The sequence below is a fragment of the Protopterus annectens genome, chromosome 2.part1, assembly GCF_019279795.1.
Source record: "Protopterus annectens isolate FY-2018-M chromosome 2.part1, PAN1.0, whole genome shotgun sequence".
Classification (NCBI taxonomy): Eukaryota; Metazoa; Chordata; order Ceratodontiformes; family Protopteridae; genus Protopterus; species Protopterus annectens.
The window spans coordinates 1800437354-1800454956 of record NC_056729.1 but is presented as its reverse complement, the minus strand read 5'-3'; the positions used below and the strand labels follow the sequence as shown (position 1 = coordinate 1800454956).

The 17603-nt window shown below is 39.7% G+C and overlaps 1 protein-coding gene across 7 annotated transcripts in view; it reads right to left on the bottom strand.

The window, feature by feature from the left end:
* Nucleotides 1-17603, bottom strand: part of USP48 (ubiquitin specific peptidase 48) — a 3461715-nt gene that overhangs the window by 1117431 nt on the left and 2326681 nt on the right. For all 7 annotated transcript variants that reach the window (XM_044063244.1, XM_044063240.1, XM_044063245.1 and 4 more), the window contains one exon: nt 13953-14075. In XM_044063244.1, coding sequence (XP_043919179.1) covers nt 13953-14075 — 123 coding nt within the window. The remainder of the gene's footprint in view (nt 1-13952; nt 14076-17603) is intronic.

Here is a 17603-nt window from a genome sequence, read left to right as displayed (position 1 = left end):
ATATTATACACAATATCACAAAAAAGGGGTAGATAAGCAATTACTGCACAACGTATGGGGGCTGCACACATTTTATTTATTTACTTATTTATTTAACACTGTTTATCAGGAAAGTCTGACTAGACAAAGGTCGTTTTTCATCGCAAGCCTGGGGAGAAAAGCTCCATGATTAACAGTAAAATTTAATGTACAAATTACAATAATCAATAAAGTATAAAGAAAATGTAGTATACATAAGAAAATATAAATTTGTTACACCATAACAACATATAGGCTTTGAACATAGCTAGTACTATTTGTAAAGTATGATTTGTGTCAAGATATAAGGTTAAGACAGGCCGGTATGAATAAAAGATTAAACATCGGGGAAGAAGTTGGATATGGCTGTGGTATACTGTGATGTATCACAGCATTCACGAAGGATAAATGCATAAAATAACAATATGTTATATAGTTTTTACATCTATAAACAGATAGTTTGTTATACAAAAACTTATAAAAATGAAAACTTATTACTCAAAGTGTTGGTCTGAGAAAAGATGTTATTCATTTTCTACAATATTTTTATTTATTTATTTTACATTTGTTGACCGGGATAGTCCGACTGGATTCATGTCCATTTTCAGCAGAGGCCGGGGGAGAAAAGCTCCAAGATAAGCAGTTAAGATTACAGATGCAATTATACAGTGGTTACATACTTAACAAGTTATACAAATTCCAAGGTTAGAGATAATCCCGGTTTTAAGTCTGGATTAAGTAACACAACTAAGCTAAATTATAGTTATTAACTCATAGTACAGGACAGTTAGTCTGGTTTGATGCATTGACATAGCCAGTTTAGTGTCAAATATTGTTCGAGTCTTTAAATTGACTCAGGGTGGTAAGTAAAGTAATATCAGCTGGGAGTGAGTTCCAGGATCTACCTGCAAAGTTGGTAAAGAGAGAGTCACTGGCTGAGTTATTAGTTTTGATAGTCTGAACTAGCAGTCTGTTAGAGGATCGAAGAGGTCTGGCATAGTTATAGAGGGTGATAATGTTTTTTAGTGCAGGAGTATTGTCCAGATTGCAAAGGATTTTATATGCCATAATCAATTGGTTATACTGGATCAAGCTGGGCAGTTCTAGCCACCCAAGCTGGTTTAGATTGATACAGTGGTGTGCCCTATAAGGCAGACCAGTGGCAAACCTGGCAATGTGGTTGCAGCAGATACAGAGTTTGTTGAGGACAGAGGATACGAGAGACAAATATATGTCTGAGTTCCTGCAAGGCATTACCCTTATCCTGGAGGGACTTGAACAGGTCAACAGCTGTCCCAAAAAAATTTCTGTTATCCAGAGGAGCATCCAACAGCTTGGTTTTACTGGAAAAGCTCACTCAGACTCTGCCACAGATTGCTTTGAGGGAAAGGTTACTTTGTTTTTGCTTTCTTGTATTCTGTGTTGCTTCCTTGCTGCCTTCTACTTTCCATACTGTGGCTTATTGGCTTAATTTCTTTTCACTGTGCTTTACTTGCATTCTGCTTTTAACTGCATATTTAAACTAGGAAACAGACCACAGCTGTGTCTCTTGTGAGTTATACAGAAATTAAACTTCCCCCACCTTTTTACTGTTGTGTTTTTAAACTCAACTGTATTTCTATTTACGTGCCCCTTATGTTAATTTTACCATATATTTCCTTCCCACTCCTCTTTCATTGGCTATTGTAAGGACAAAATCATCATTTTTGAAATCACTCCTCTTCGGCTATTTACATTTATTGGCCATCCCAATGTATTCCACAGACCCAGAATACAAAGTGCCCACCCCTTCCAATCTATTTTGCTCTTTTAAAATTAGTGTCTCCACTTAGACAGCTAAAACTTATGTTACTCCCTTTTTTATATCCAACTGCTTACTGGACACTGCAACTCTTAAAATATTGACTTTTTTTTCTTTCTTGTATTTAATATCTGCAACATCTACTCTAAGCTCACCAATTATTACAGAACCCACATTCTGCCTCTCAGTAGTCATCCTAGGATTAGTGCTTATGTTTTGTTCCTGGTGTGAGAAGAAACATAGGGACATTATTTCCTGGAGACTGCTGATCCCAGAAGCCTAATAACTGCTTCATATGTGCCAGCTTGGAATTTGTGTTTATATTTTGCTCCTGGTGAGAGATTGAGCAAAGTGCACGGATTCCTGATTGGGCAGTGAGTGTTTGTGTTTGACCTTCTTGATTGGTCTGGTTGCTATTCAAAGCATCTAGCAGGAAAAGGATACAATAAGCCTACAGACCCTTGCATCATCTGCAAGAAGACTGTTGATCTTGATCACCAAACAGTCTATGGTCTGCTTCTCATCTCGGGAATGGTACTGCGGTTTTGCTTCTGGTGACAGAAGAAGCAAAGTTGCACTGTATCTCAGCAGAGTGGAGTTGTGGTGAGACCAGCACTAATTGTAGCCAGGCAGTAGCCATTCAGATGAATCTACTATTTTCATCATCCTTGACAAAGCTAAATCTTTCTTTTCAGTAAGTACTACTTGATGTGCGGCTGCCCAACCTAACTTCAGAATATCTCTCTAAATACTTCATCCGTAAATCATCAGTGTCTACTTATCAGTTTCACCTCAAGTGTCTGGCAGTGCCCTGTAAAGATGCGGACATCTTAAGTTCACATTTTTCCTGTAAAAATACCCTTGAAATTACATCAATACATAGCTGCACACAGGGCCACTAATTTACAGTGACAAGCATTGCCTCCAAATCTGCAAACCAGATATTCCTAACATTACTTTTTATTCTCACTCCAACCATCTAATCAATAAAAAAGGGCCTGCTGGCATTGATATGAACTTTCCCACTATCTCCATTACCACCTTGGTGGATATGGGCATCCTGAGGCAATGTAAAACGTGTCATGTTTACTGACAACCAGTTAATTTTCAAACAAACTGATATGGCATAGGGAGAAGTGTATTTACACAATGTCACTGGAGACAAAGCTCACATAAAAGCACTTTTAGTGTCAATCAGGTTTATCAGTAGCACACACACACTGCACCCATCACTCACAATTAAAAGCATACACATAGACCCACATATGCTGAGGCACTTAAATGGGGCCTTCGCAAACCCCACAGACCTCCTATATGAAGTGCACATAACAAACCCTCAGCAGCCCTAAATGGACTCATTCAAAACAATACCCACATCAACACATACAGTCACATCTCATGGAGCCTCTACTTCTAAGCCCATAAGTAAAGGCACCACACAACCCAGCATTCTGGTCATTGGAGACTCCACTATGAAACACAATGATGCCTCTCTCACCAGACTGAATAATGAGAAAGTCAAAGCCAGATACTTATCAGGGGCCAGGATGTGTGATATTACACATGCACTCATGTCACTGGACAGCAAGAACCAGCATGACTCATAGTCCATGTGGATGTAAATGACCCGAGAAGAACATCCCTAAACTATATGAAGAGACACATCCTGGAGCTCTCAGAATGCATGTCCCAGGCTGACATAAGCCTAGCATTGAGCAGCATTTTACCTTCTCCAAGGATGATGCCACAATATGAACAGAAGATAATCAACTTTAAGAACTGGGTTAGTTTCTGGTGTCATTCTCATGAGGGTGCAATATTTGTTAGCATGGAAGAAGATGGTCAAAAGACCATACTGCTTTGCCATGGATGGTCTGCACCTCTCCCCTCTAGGCTTTCAAGTATTAGCTAAAACACTGTACTCCCCCCCCCCATACTGCCTTTTTTAGGCAATGCCAGACAAAGTACTTCCAACATAGCAAATCAAAACCAAGAAAGTCTAAAGGCACTAATGTTCAATACTAGGATTTTAAACAAAAAGCTCCACTCCATACAAGCTCACCTTGCACAACAAAATGTTGATATCTGTGCGATCACGGAGACATGGTTTAATGGTGCAGAGAACACACCAGCAGTTCAAGGCTATAATGCTTTCCACACATTTAGACCAGCTTACTACACAGACAAGGGCTAAAGGTGGAGGTGTCTCAATTTACATCAGAAATAAAAATACCTCAAAAGGCTGGTCAAAGAGGACAATGCACTTGAGGTTCTCCACATTCAAATCACCATAGGCAAAATTCTGTACCACTTCCTTGCAAGCTATATGTTCCCCTCTATGACCCACGAAACTCGTACCATATATTTAAACTTACTGAAAACGCTCACCATCCAAACCAATACCACATTTATGGGCGACTTTATCCCACTATTAACTGGGAATCATGTATGACACCAGATGTACAGACACAGAGATTCCTGGATTTTACAAACACAAATTCCATGGACCAGATTTTCAATACACTGACAAGGGGTGCAAACATACTGGATCTGGTTCTCACTAATATGGGAGAGTGCTGCACACTCCCTAGTGTTATGATTTCTCTGGTAATGTAAGACCACAAAACTATTCTGCTTTGAAGTAAAAATAAAACCTAGAAACCCAGCTAACATTTGAATATTCAGGAACTACTCTAAGGCTACCTCCCAACTATTAAGTGACAACTTGGCAAAATTTCAAGCCCTCATAAACCCCAAGAACACTGCTGCCTACACGAAACTGTTCACAGAATCCCTATACAAACATGTTAATAGCTGCATAGAGGCAGCTGTACCCACCAGGGAGAGGTATAGAAGTAACTCAAAAAACAAGCCATACTAGTGGAAACACAACATGAATATGCTGTATAACAGAAGGAAGAAAATCATGGTAAAAGAATAGGAAGTGTAGCACCCAGCAAGACAAAAGCATTATCATCAAACTAAGCAACTAACCCATAAAAAGTCAACCAAAGCCAAATTTGTGGTCAATTTGGCCTCCCAAGCCAAGGACAACTAGAAGGCATTCTTTAGCTATGTCTGCAACTTCAAAGGAAATACACAGCTGTGTGCAGAGCTCATTCTAAATGGAGCCACCTATACTGAACCAGAAGATACAGCAAACCTACTGGCCAACAAGTTCAGTTTCAACTTTACATCCCTCTCCTCCCTCAACCCTCCACCAGGAACTACCATCAACTCCCCTTACTATCACTAGGGAACAGGTCCTTCATGCTCTCTCTAATGCCAAGAACACTGCATCAATGGGTCCAGACAATATCCCAAGATGCCTTCTATATAACATGAAACATGACCTATCAAGCCCTCTGGAACTGATATTTAGCTGTAGCCTCCAAAGAGGATTCATACCTCAAAAATGAAGAACAGCAACAGACAAACCATTTCTCACAGTCCTTTACTTCTCTCTTCTCTTCATCATACTGAGCTTCTCTGACTATTACCATCTTCATTTTTCTCATTTACTCCTACTCTTGCTCTACTTTTTTTTCTTATTGTCCCACCCTTCTTACATTCAACAATTAACACCTCTTATCCTCCTACCCTACTTTAAGATTTCATGTAAAACTGTAATGTCAACACTGTGTTATTTCACATTGTAACAAATCTAACACGATGAAGACATCGTCTTGAGATGAGATTGAAGAGATGAAGACAGTATACAGGAGTATACGGAGATGAGGAGCATGGCAAAGAGAGAGGTGGCGAAGGCTAAGGATAAAGCATAGGATAAGGCATATGGAGAGTTGTATGAAAGGTTGGACACTAAAAAGGAAGAAAAGGACCTGTACCGATTGGTTAGACAGAGGGACCGAGCTAGGAAAGCTGCGCAGCAGGTAAGGGTGATAAAGGACAGTGAGGGAAACGTACTCACAAGCGACGAGAGTATGTTGAGCAGATGGAAAGAGTACTTTGAGGGGCTGATGAATGAAGAGAATGAGAGAGAGAGAGAGAGAGAGAGAGAGAGAGAAGGTTGGAAGATGTGGCGATAGTGAATTAGGAAGTGAAACAGATTAGTAAGGAGGAAGTACAGAAAGCCATGAAGAGGATGAAGAATGGAAAGGTTGTTGGTCCAGATGACATACCAGTGGAAGCATGGAGGTGCTTAGGAGAAATGGCAGTGGAGTTCTTAATCAGATTGTTTAATGAAATCTTGGAAAGTCAGAGGATCCCTGAGGAGTGGAGGAAAAAGTGTTTTGGTACCTATTTTTAAGAATAAGGGTGATGTGCAGAGTTGTAGTAACTACAGTTGGATAAAACTGATCAGTCACAGCTTGAAGTTATGGGTAAGAGTAGTGGAAGCTAGGTTAAGAAGGGAGGTGATGATTAGCGATCAGCAGTATGGTTTTATGCTAGGAAAGAGCACTACAGATGCAATGTTTGTTCCGAGAGTGTTGATGGAGAAATACAGAGAAAGTCAGAAGGAGTTGCACTGTGTCTTTGTTGACATGGAGAAAGCATATGATACGGTGCCTAGAGAGGAGTTGTGGCATTGTATGAGGAAGTCAGGAGTGGCAGAGAAGTATGTAAGAGTGGTACAGGATATGTACGAGGGTAGAGTGACAGTGGTGAAGTCTGCAGTGGGAGTGACAGATCCGTTGGAGGTGGGATTACATCAAAGATCAGCTGAGCCCTTTCTTATTTGCAATAGTGATGGACAAGTTGACAGACAAGATCAGACAGGAGGCCCTATGGACTATGATGTTTGCAGATGACATTGTGATCTGTAGTGAGAGTAGGGACCAGGTTGAGGATACCTTGGAGAGGTGGAGATATGCTCTAGAGAGGAGATGAATGAAGGTCAGCAGGACTAAGACAGAATATGTGTGTGTGTGTGTGTGTGTGTGTGTGTGTGTGTGAATGAGGGGGAGGATAGACGAATGGTGAGGATGCAGGGAGTAGAGGTGGCGAAGGTGGATGAGTTTAAGTACTTGGGATCAACAGTTCAGAGTAATGGTGAGTGTGGAAGAGAGGTGAAGAAGCAAGTACAGGCCGGGTGGAATGGGTGTCAGGAGTGATTTGTGACAGGCAGGTACCAGTAAGAGTGAAAGGGAAGGTCTACAAGAGGGCTGTGAGACCAGCTATGTTGTATGGGTTGGAGATGGTGGCACTGAAAAAGGCAGGAGTCAGAGCTGGAAGTGGCAGAGTTAAAGCTGTTAAGATTTGCACTGGGTGTGACAAGGATGGACAGGATTAGGAATCAGTATATTAGAGGGTCAGCTCAGGTTGGACAGTTTGGAGACAAAGTCATAGAGGCAAGATTGAGTTGGTTTGGACATGTGCTGAGGAGGGATGATGGTTATATAGGGAAAAGGATGCTAAGGATGGAGCTGCCAGGTAAGAGGAAGGCCTAAGATAAGGTTTATGGACGTGGTGAGAGAGGACATGCAGGTGGTTGGTGTGACACAGCAATATGCAGAGGACAGGAAGAAATGGAAACAGATGATCCACTGTAGCGACCCATAACGGGAACAGCCAGAAGAGAAGAAGAACAAATCTGACACGAATATGCACCGATGGATTTTTCTTATTTAACTTATTTATGTGTGTGTGTAATTTTACCTTTTGTTTTCTGACTGTATTTTCACTGCAATCGCAATCGTGGATTTTTTTGTCATGTTCTGTATACAATCATTCTTCAATTGTATTACATAAATGTAAATGCATTGTCTTCATATTATATTGTTGTTCATGGAGCGTTTCTCCCCGGGAATCCATTGAAAATGGGCTCTTCTTGGCTCAACAGACTATCCCAGTAAACAAACTGCAAAATAAATAAATAAATAAAATATCTACTTCACCATGAACTGGAAACAAAACAGCTTACCACCACACAAGGAAAGAAGCCAGTGATTACCTTTATATTTTACTAAAATTATAGTCCAGTCCAGTAGTAAATCCACAATGCAGTCCCACAAAACAGGTAAAATAAGCACGGACTGGATCCAATAAAATCAGGTTAGCAGCAAATGCAAAGCATAAAATACAGACTCCTCTAGCGCCTTGGCTCTTCAGCCTTTAAACAGTATATCCCTACTTCACATATTCTATCTTTAAATAGCATGATTACAAACAATTAACCAATCATAAACTTAAATTAAAGAAAACCTTTCCAATGACATTCTAGATTCATTCCATACGGAATTAAAGTGTTAAACTTCAGAATTAAAATAGATTCTAACTTCCAAAGTTGTTTTTTTAATATCGAAGTTATACATTTGTTGTACTTGCCCCAAAATTGTAGCTTGTAAGCCTTGTATATTTCCACTGTGACATTCTTTAAAATGTGATGCAATATGACATTCTTCTTTGCCCTTCTTAACATCCCTAACATGTTCCTTCATCCTTTGAAACTTCTTTTATTTTCCCCATGTATACCTTATCACAGGGACATTTCAAACCATAAACTATTCCAGTACTGTCACAGGAAAATCTCCCTTTGCATGTAAAATACTTTTCATTAATTTTATCAAAACATTTTACTGCATACTGGCAACAACTGCACTTTCCACAAGGGAAAGTACCTGTTGCATCAACCCCCAAACTCCTATGACTTACAGGCAGCTAAAACTTGCCATGCACCAATAAATCTCTTATACTTCTACCTTTCAAATAAGAAAACATGGGACACTCATTTGCTCCTATATTAAGGAATTTATTTTTTTTCTGAAATACCCCAATGATATTTTACCAAATTTATTAAAACTTCTGTAAACACTGTATATTTGGTCACATAACATAATTTTTGTTTATCCTGTTGATGCATTCTGCCTTTGCTTGCTATATCTGCTTTTAGTATTATTTTATTGTACTACCCTCTTTTTATTTTCTTCCACCACTGTTTTCTTGTAACCTTTAGTTACAAACAAGTGTGCTTTTTCTATTTCCTTCTCACACTCTACTGCATATTCTTTTTATTCTCAGAAATTCCCCGTAGGGGATAGATTTAATAGTGTGTGTGCGTGTGAAGGGGACAGATTTCCCCATGCAGTATATGACCACTCCCTTCAAATTTTCTATGTAAACTTGTTTGTATTCTACCATCATTAATACCTTGCAAAGTTATATCAAGAAAGTTTACTTTAACACCTGTCTGTATTCCATCAAACTTGATATTATAGGGATTTATCTGAATTTATTTGCACAAATGTATTCACTTCTTCTCACCCCCCCTTTACAAATGAATATTAACTCATTTATAAATCTATAATAACTTATGACATATTTCCTAAAAAATTCATTACTATATACATATTTGTTTTCAAACATGCCCATGAAAAGATTTCCATACATGGAGGCAAAACCTGCCCCCATGGCTGTTCCACAAAGCTGCATATAAAGTGACCCATTGAACTGAAAGATGTTATTATTTAAACAAAAATGTATTAGTTCAATAATAAAATGTGTTTTAGGCAAGTCCTTATAAAAAAAAAGTAATATTGCTTCTAAACCATGTACATGTTCAATATTTGTATATAAACTGGTAGCATCCATAAGAATGAAAAACATGTCCTTCTTCCACATTACATTTCTGATTTTACTTAAAAAAAAAAAAAAAAAAAAAAAAAAAAAAAAAAAATCAAAGGAATCTTTGATATACCACCTTAGCTTCTCTGCTTCTTCTTTCAAGTAAGAGTGTAAAAAAAGAGCTGTTATGTGTAAAATAACTGCATGCAGAGACTATGGGATGTCCTGGTGGATCCACTAAACTTTTGTGCATTTTAGGATCACAAAAGAAGTATGCCATAGTGTTATCTTTACCTGCAAATTTTTTATATACATCCTCGTGAGAAATATTTTAGTCTTAACCCCTTCATTAGAAATTCTTTGTATTTAACTACTGCATCTTGATAACATCCCAGCTCCACCAAGACATAAACTTTAACATTCTTTAAATGAGCATAACACATATTCAGATACTGATTTTAATGAAGCACCACTAATTTACCCTCTTTATCTGAGGTTTAAACAACAATTCCCTATTTTCACTTAACGTTAATAGACTTTTCCATTCTTCTCTACTTAAATTATATTTAACTTATTTCTTGCTTTTATTCACTTTTTCAAGCTCTTTATCTGTTGAAAATTGTAAAACAGAAGAAAATTTCTGTATATTTTAATCCCTACACACAGGAATAAAATCACTTTTGTACGTCATAATTTTGTATGTAAATAAAATATCTCTCTGCACAGGCGTGGACCTTCTACAGACCCTGGAAACTATAGATCCACAAGTCTTACAAGTCTCATATGCAAAACCATGAAAATAATTATCATGGAAATGATCAATGACATGAAATTTCCACACACTGGACCTGACCAAATTTGGTTTCATCAAGGGCAGGTCATGCCTATTTAACCTGGTGGACTTTTTTGAGATCATTAATGCATGGGTGAGGGCAAAATGGTGCACAGTGCCTACCCTGACCTGCCCAAGACATTTGACACAATACCCCACTTAGGCATTGTTGACAAACTCAAGCGTTTAGGTATAAACTCTTTTGTCACCTGGTGGACAGCCAGCTGGCTCACAGGCAGGACCCAGGAAGTTACAATTGGGAATTCCACCTCTACAAAGAGGCCAGACACAAGCACAGTCCCTCAGGGATTGGTCCTTAGACCACTTCTGTTTGGCTTTTACTTCTCTGAAATCAAGGCCAATGTCAGTGGCCTCTGGCTGACTAAATATATAGATAACTCTAAATTAGGACCAGTCACAGAATTACCCGACACAAATGTTCTCCAGGAACGGCTGACAAAGCCAAATAAATGGTGTCAGAGCCATGGACTAAATGTCAAGAAATGCATAACATCATCCTTTGGGAAGTCATCCATCCCAGTAACTATCATATTCTCAACACACCTCTAAGAGTTTACTTAGTAGTCACGGACTTTGGGACATAGACAGTAATCTAGCCTTTGACCATCATATGTCTACAATAGTCAGAAAATAATTCTATGTTGTGTAACTTATAAACATGGATACGGCTTCTAGGTCCCAAGGAAGTCATTGCTCCACTGTATTAGACAGTCATCAGACCTATAATGGAATACAATCCCCTCTTTGGTACTAGCCATGCACATCCAACAACTGGAACATCCAACAACTGGAACATCCACAGAAGTTCCTCACTAAAAGAATACAGGATGTAAATAACATCTCCTATGCAGACTACCTCAAGGCCCTATCCCTGTATTCTGTCTCATACATGCTGTTGGGGGGAAATCTATGTCTGGCATACAAGGCATTGCCCAATGGACATCCTGCACAATCGTAAACTAAACAGTTCCAGAATTACCCATTCTAAAGACATAAACCTTCCCGGTGGTATAAATATAACTTATTGGAGAGACAGTTATGTATCTTAGAGACTACCCCTTCTTTGGAAGAGGCTCCTCATCCATGTGAAACAGTGTTCTTCCCTAACCCAATTCAAATGGAACTTGAAAAACTGGATGGGAAGCAGTAAATTCATCCCTGGTTTGGCACCTATGTCTCTAATGGACAAAGGCAGCCTGTAAATGATTTGTCTCCCAGGCTGCTGACTGTTAAGGTTTCACCTCCCAAGCCCCTGCTTACACTTACCAAGGGTACAAGAACTTGCCAGAGATTTGGGATGCATGGCTAGGCTTCAAAATGCCCTTGTGGTGATTAGCCTAGAAAATGCCTATAAACATCTATGAACCAATATCATCAGGTAAAGCCTGAAGGCTTGGCCAAGAATAGCTTCTTATTACAGAACCAAAGACAGTAGCCCTAGGGGAGGCACCAAGCTGCATCATTGCTGCATTTATAGAGTGACAGGCAATTTGGGAAGTGGATCCAAGCAGGGAAAGAGCTGAAGCCTTCCCATAAGAATCAGGAAGGTCAGACACCACCTTAGTTACCCGAGGAAACAGCCAAAACATACCTGGGGCTGGCAGTTAGAAGCCTTAAAGACATGGTGGCAGCAGTATATACTTTCTTACCCAACCTTTCAATAGTTTGACTGCCCTCATCTGAAGGAAGGAGCCTAGTAGAGGGCAACGGCTTAGAAGTTTTATCACAGGAGACAAACCACTGTGGGATCAGCAGAAGGGCACTTATACAAAAATTTGCAATCCTCCAATACCTTGCAGAACCTGTCGGATTTCTTGAGATCTGGAGACTGAGAATTAGGAGCTATACAGGCAACAGTAAAGGTGTCCAAAAGGGCTGCCAAAATAGGAGTGACAGCAGAAGGCTTGGGAGACTATTTGTAGACACTCATAACAGCTCTTCCGTATGTCTTAAACCCAGGAGCAATCCCACCTTAAAATATGCCATTAGTATCCCCAAAGGATAATTCTTCCAAGGGTGAATCTAAGCTCAAAGAATCCTCTTCCTCCAAACCACAGTCTAGAGGGGAAGGAATCTGAGAAGAGTAAGCAGAATCCAAGTCCACATCCAAGGAATCTAATTCCCTAGGCCTCTTAAAAGGGATGCAAGACCAAGGAAGGAAAGGTTGACACCCTTTGAAGAGGCTTCAGGGTCATTAAAGCAATAAATAGACCCGAAGTGAAATCCTGCCAATCACGCTGGGGATCTTTAGCGACAGTGGAAAGATGTTTAGTTGTCTGCTTTTTCTTGAGTAGGATGTCCACCCTAAGTACCTTGGAGGTTCAGACGCTTGTCAAGATTCAACAATGTTAGTAGGTATCTCCTCACTCACTAAAATATGAGGGATCTCTCTTGAAAATAATCAGCCAAGGTTCCCCCGCAACATCTTCAGCACTCACTGGAAAAGCCTCCAAGGACATGTGAGAGTTCAGATTCATGCCAGTTTCCAACGGGGTCACAGCAGAGGAATCTGAGGCAAGCAACAGACAGTCTTCAGGGCTTTCACTAGCTTCTAGACAGACATCTGGGTGAGGGTGGATAGCAACTGGATCAGGCCTAATCTTTCTGGCCTTCTTTGCAGACAGCTGGCCCTCAGGACGGAAGGATTCCAACATAGCACCATGAGTCAACAGCTTGAGTCATTGGTTCTCAAGCTATAGAGACAAGGAGGATAAACAACTATGTATGGTCTTAGGAACAAATGCTTAATAGACAGAGCAATGCGTGGGAACAGCCCATGCAAAATAAAAAATAAAAAAAAAAATAAGAAACTGATCATGATGGTCTGCATCAGGAATCTGCCTCCCACACTGACATTTTCCCTCCTTGGATGACATGAACATAAATACATGACAAAATTGAAAAAAGGAGAGAAGAACCCCTAATGGGGCACTTACCTAAAAGCAGGTTCATAACCAGCACAGCAAAAAGGCATTCAGACTGACATTCAATAACAGTGTTCAGACTGGCAGCAAAGAAGTTCCGAGTGTTTGCATTCGTACATCAACTTTATGCCTATGCCTTATGCATGGAGCACACGTGTGATATATGGCTCCTACAAGATCTAAAGCCTTTGGTAGACTGGCCAGATGCTGGATTATCCTCGTCAGGAATTCCCTTAAGTAAAGAATACTGCAACAGTGATATGGAAGGACAGTCGATTGGTGCAAAAGTCTAGCATGCTCTTCTAATCCATAAAGTAATGCCATGGCCGGTGCTGTCACAAGAATTCCACCCTTGAATATGGAAGCTGAATGTATCAAGATCTATCAGATGTAGTGAACATAAGGACATTTAGTAAATTCGGAAAATCTGCACATTTTTTATGTCACAAACTGGGATAATAAGGGCACCAGGAAAGAACTGGGGAAACCAATTACTGTACATGGTCTTTAGAGCAGGTACAGTGGACTTCATCATGGACTGAGACAATTATGGCTCCTGCAAAGACACCCATTATTAAATTTGGTTGAGTACTGAATTACTTGTGAAAATTACCTTACTGCTACTACTGCAGCAGCCTTCTTTAAATGACATCAGAATTAAGCTTTCCAGACTCGTGTTAAAAGTTTTACCTGTACTGAGAAACTAAGAATCAAATTTAAGCTTATTTTGAAATAAACTTCTGACAATATTTCAAAAGCATCTGAAATATTGAGTGAATATGGCATCTTTACTTAACAATAATCTCAGACTAGATTAAAACAGTTTCTATACCTTAGGCCAGTTACCAAGTGTAGGTCTGTTTCTGTCTTGAAACAAGTTGCCAAGGGCCTGTTTCTGCTCATTAGCCATCATCTTATTAAGTGCTTCATTCTCCTCTCCCTCCCTCTCCAAGTCCTGAAAAAAAGAACAAAATGTTTAAAACTATGCTGTCAAACAGGAAAATGGTAATGAGACAAGTGATGTAAACACGGGTTGCAAAAGGTTGTGACAGAAAAAAAACAGGAAAGCAAGCTATTCTCGCTATTAGAATGGCTTTAAGCATGTAATCTTGTAATTTATTTTAAGCAGTAAAATTCTGAAATACATCTGCCATATGAAATCTGAATATTACAAGCTTATCACAATTCTTGATCTTCAAAGACTGCCACCAAACAATTATACATACTAGCTAATCTATGTAACGTATACCAAAAAATAAGAAGTAAAAAAAAAAGGAAATTGTATGAGGTGCCACATGCACTAAACAGGGTCTATATCACTTTGACGAAATGGCAGAAGTTCGAACACCATATGTTCGAACTTCTAACCTCGAAGTACAAAACCATCAAAGGCTTAGAACAGTGATTTTTTTCCCCAGGGAAAAAAATTGCTGTTCCAAGAAACACACACACAACACAAGCACACCAAAAACAGCAATACACACACATACACTTAAAATCCTACATCTAACCCTACACTAAACTGTACATACACTACTATTGATCCACTTACCTTAATCCAAACCCTAACCCTAAGGTCAGTCACTATCGCACACTCAAATGACCCGCGCTCTAGCCCTAACTCACTTAAACTGTGCCCTAACCCTAACGTCTGCACAATCGCACGCTTACCTGAACCCGACCCGTAACTTTCCACCACAGTGCTGAAAACAGCAAAGCCGCAGAAACAGCCAACCGAATTCTTTCCCTGGGAAAGAATTTGGTGTTCTGCGGCTAAGCGATAATCAGTTTTCGAACTTCACAGTTCGAACATATGATGTTCGAACTGCTGATGTTTTGACGAACTGATAGGAACCCCACTATACATATGACATACTTGTAATAAACTGTAACAAAGATCCATACAATGAATGACAGTGAAGGAAGTACTTAATGAATCAACTCACTTTTGAGAAGGTATTTTACTGTACTTACACCTGTGATCTTCTTAATGAGACCCCTTTAATGGCAATGTCTGCTTCTTCCAATCTCAATCTCCTATGCTCTGCATCTGACTAGGACACATCCTGTTCCATGATGCCAAGTTCTTAATGTAAGTATGGTGGGACTTACCATTTGCAAGATGACAGAAGGCCAAGTGGCATAAAATGCTCACCCCAAAGTAAACCTTGTCCAACTTAAACGGGAAATGGCTAAGGTAGGAACTGAGGTAGTCTTGGGGTAGTGGTATGAAATTGCCAGGCTGTCATAACTAAACCCTCAGGGGAGTCTCAGCCCTGAGGACCCCAGTGATTCTGCTTGTGTTTTGCCAGCCACTCTTTTCTGTACTTAGCTTTTTCTCCATTACCAAGATCTAGTCAGTTCCTGTCTAAGGTTTGAAGGTCAGGTTGTAGTCCTGCTGTACCCTAGGCACAAATGTCTGAAAATTCTGCCTAGCAGATTGGGTGGTCTTATTCTTTTCCTTCAGTTTCTTGTAAACCTATGCTAATATTTTAGCAGGTCTGAGATACAAGTACAAAGCAAAAGTTCAGAAAATGGGAGTAACAATGACAAAGGCTTTTATATACACAGGCAAATTTTCTAACTACCACCAGGTGTAATGAAGCAGAAATAAGCCTATCACAGTATCAACCGCAAGATAAACAGACTTTTCCAGAAGATACACAGGTACAGCATGTCTACTCAAATCTGTTTGGCAATAGCCCACACTTGCAATATAACAGTGTTATCAAAGGACAACATGCATGCTAAATAAAATAAGTTGAAACTCAGCTTAACCAAATCTCCACTGATTACCCTCCATCATTGGTTCTTAGGCCTTTTCAAAGACTTCCTTAGAGTACACCCATCACTCGCATATAAATCTGGAAGTAGTCCTAATTAAACCCTTCCTTAAGCAACAAAACCCAAAGGATCCATCCTACTTTAGACCCATCTCCAGACTGCTCACCTTAGGGAAAATGCTTGAAAAAAAATCACACACAGCCAATTAAGCAACTACATATATCAATAATACCTTCTCTGCAAAACACACATGTGTTCTGGCATGGTCACAGTAACATGACCACCCTGTGGAGCTTTACTGATGAAATACTGCTTAACATGAACAAAGACAACTTTGCTGGTGCAGACTTTGTAGATTTGACCAAGGCAGCTGACCTTACAGCATACTCTCTGCTGACTAGCAAACATACTGAAACTGCTATAAGTGCCAACTCTCTTCCGTGGTTCAAACTCTCTCTCACTCCAAAAGGCTATATTTAATGTTAAAATAGGTCCCTCCTTTTCCAGCTAAGCTCCACCCCTTCAAGAACTTCTTCAGGGGCCCATTCTAGCATCCTTACTCTTCTCCAATTTCATCAATAAGACCCCCTACAACCTTCATCAACTACCCATCATCTTACATGTCAATGACTAAGTTATCTTTAGATCTAGCTACTCCCACTCATATATCCAAATTTAGCTCCAGCAAAACCTATTCATCATAGACTTCTTTTTGAGCCCCACACAAACTAAAGCTAGCCTACTCAGTACCTGCCAAAACACAGACTAAAATTACAGACTTAAACAAGCCCCCAGTTGAAACAACTACCAATTTTAAATATCTGGTATACATTCACTACCACAGAGAAAAAAAACATGCAGAAAAATAATCTGACTTCTCTTCTGGGCCAGAAAAATCTCCACCTACTTGTCAGCCCCAACAACAGTCACAACTGGTAAAGGTGCTCTACTAGCTCAGTTAGAATATGGCCTACCCATAATTATTGCTCTAGCACCATACAAACTATCCCAAGCAAAATATGCTGCTTCACTGCAAACTTGCCCCAGCTGGGATATTACTGCCATGTGCTATTTAAGGCCAAGTGACTTCCTATAAAACTGATGGAAGACCTCCTGCTTGGTTCAATGCTGTACAAAACATTTGAATCCATGTCATATTCATACTTGCCCAGAAACCCCTAACCAAATCCTCCTCATACTATCTCAAAAATCACTCACAATCTGCCTCAGCCTTACAGACACTGCTCTAACCATACCTTGTCCACTCTTGCATCAAAACTATGGGAAACTCTTCCTACTCTTCATTTTCTGAATTCAGACCTTGGATTAAACAATTCCTCTCTAACCAAGTCAAGTGGCAATGTCCTCAGACTGGTCAAGCCACTTACTCCACTGTACCCCTACATAAGTTGACCTCTTTCTTAGTCGCCACATTTCACTGCAACTATATCTACATAATCTATCAAGTGATGTCTTCCCACCTTAACCATATATAAAGAATATATTAGTTATGTTATACTTCCTCACCTTTCTTCTTCTTCACAGGCTCCTCATCCACACCTTCTCCTCTTCCCAATTTCTTTCCCTTGTATACACTACATACTGCCTGTGTGTACATTATCATACTTAGATGCAACTCCTCAAGCTTGTTCTACTGACCCAAATCTAACAGTCAGGTTTTTAGTCTGTACTGTATTGT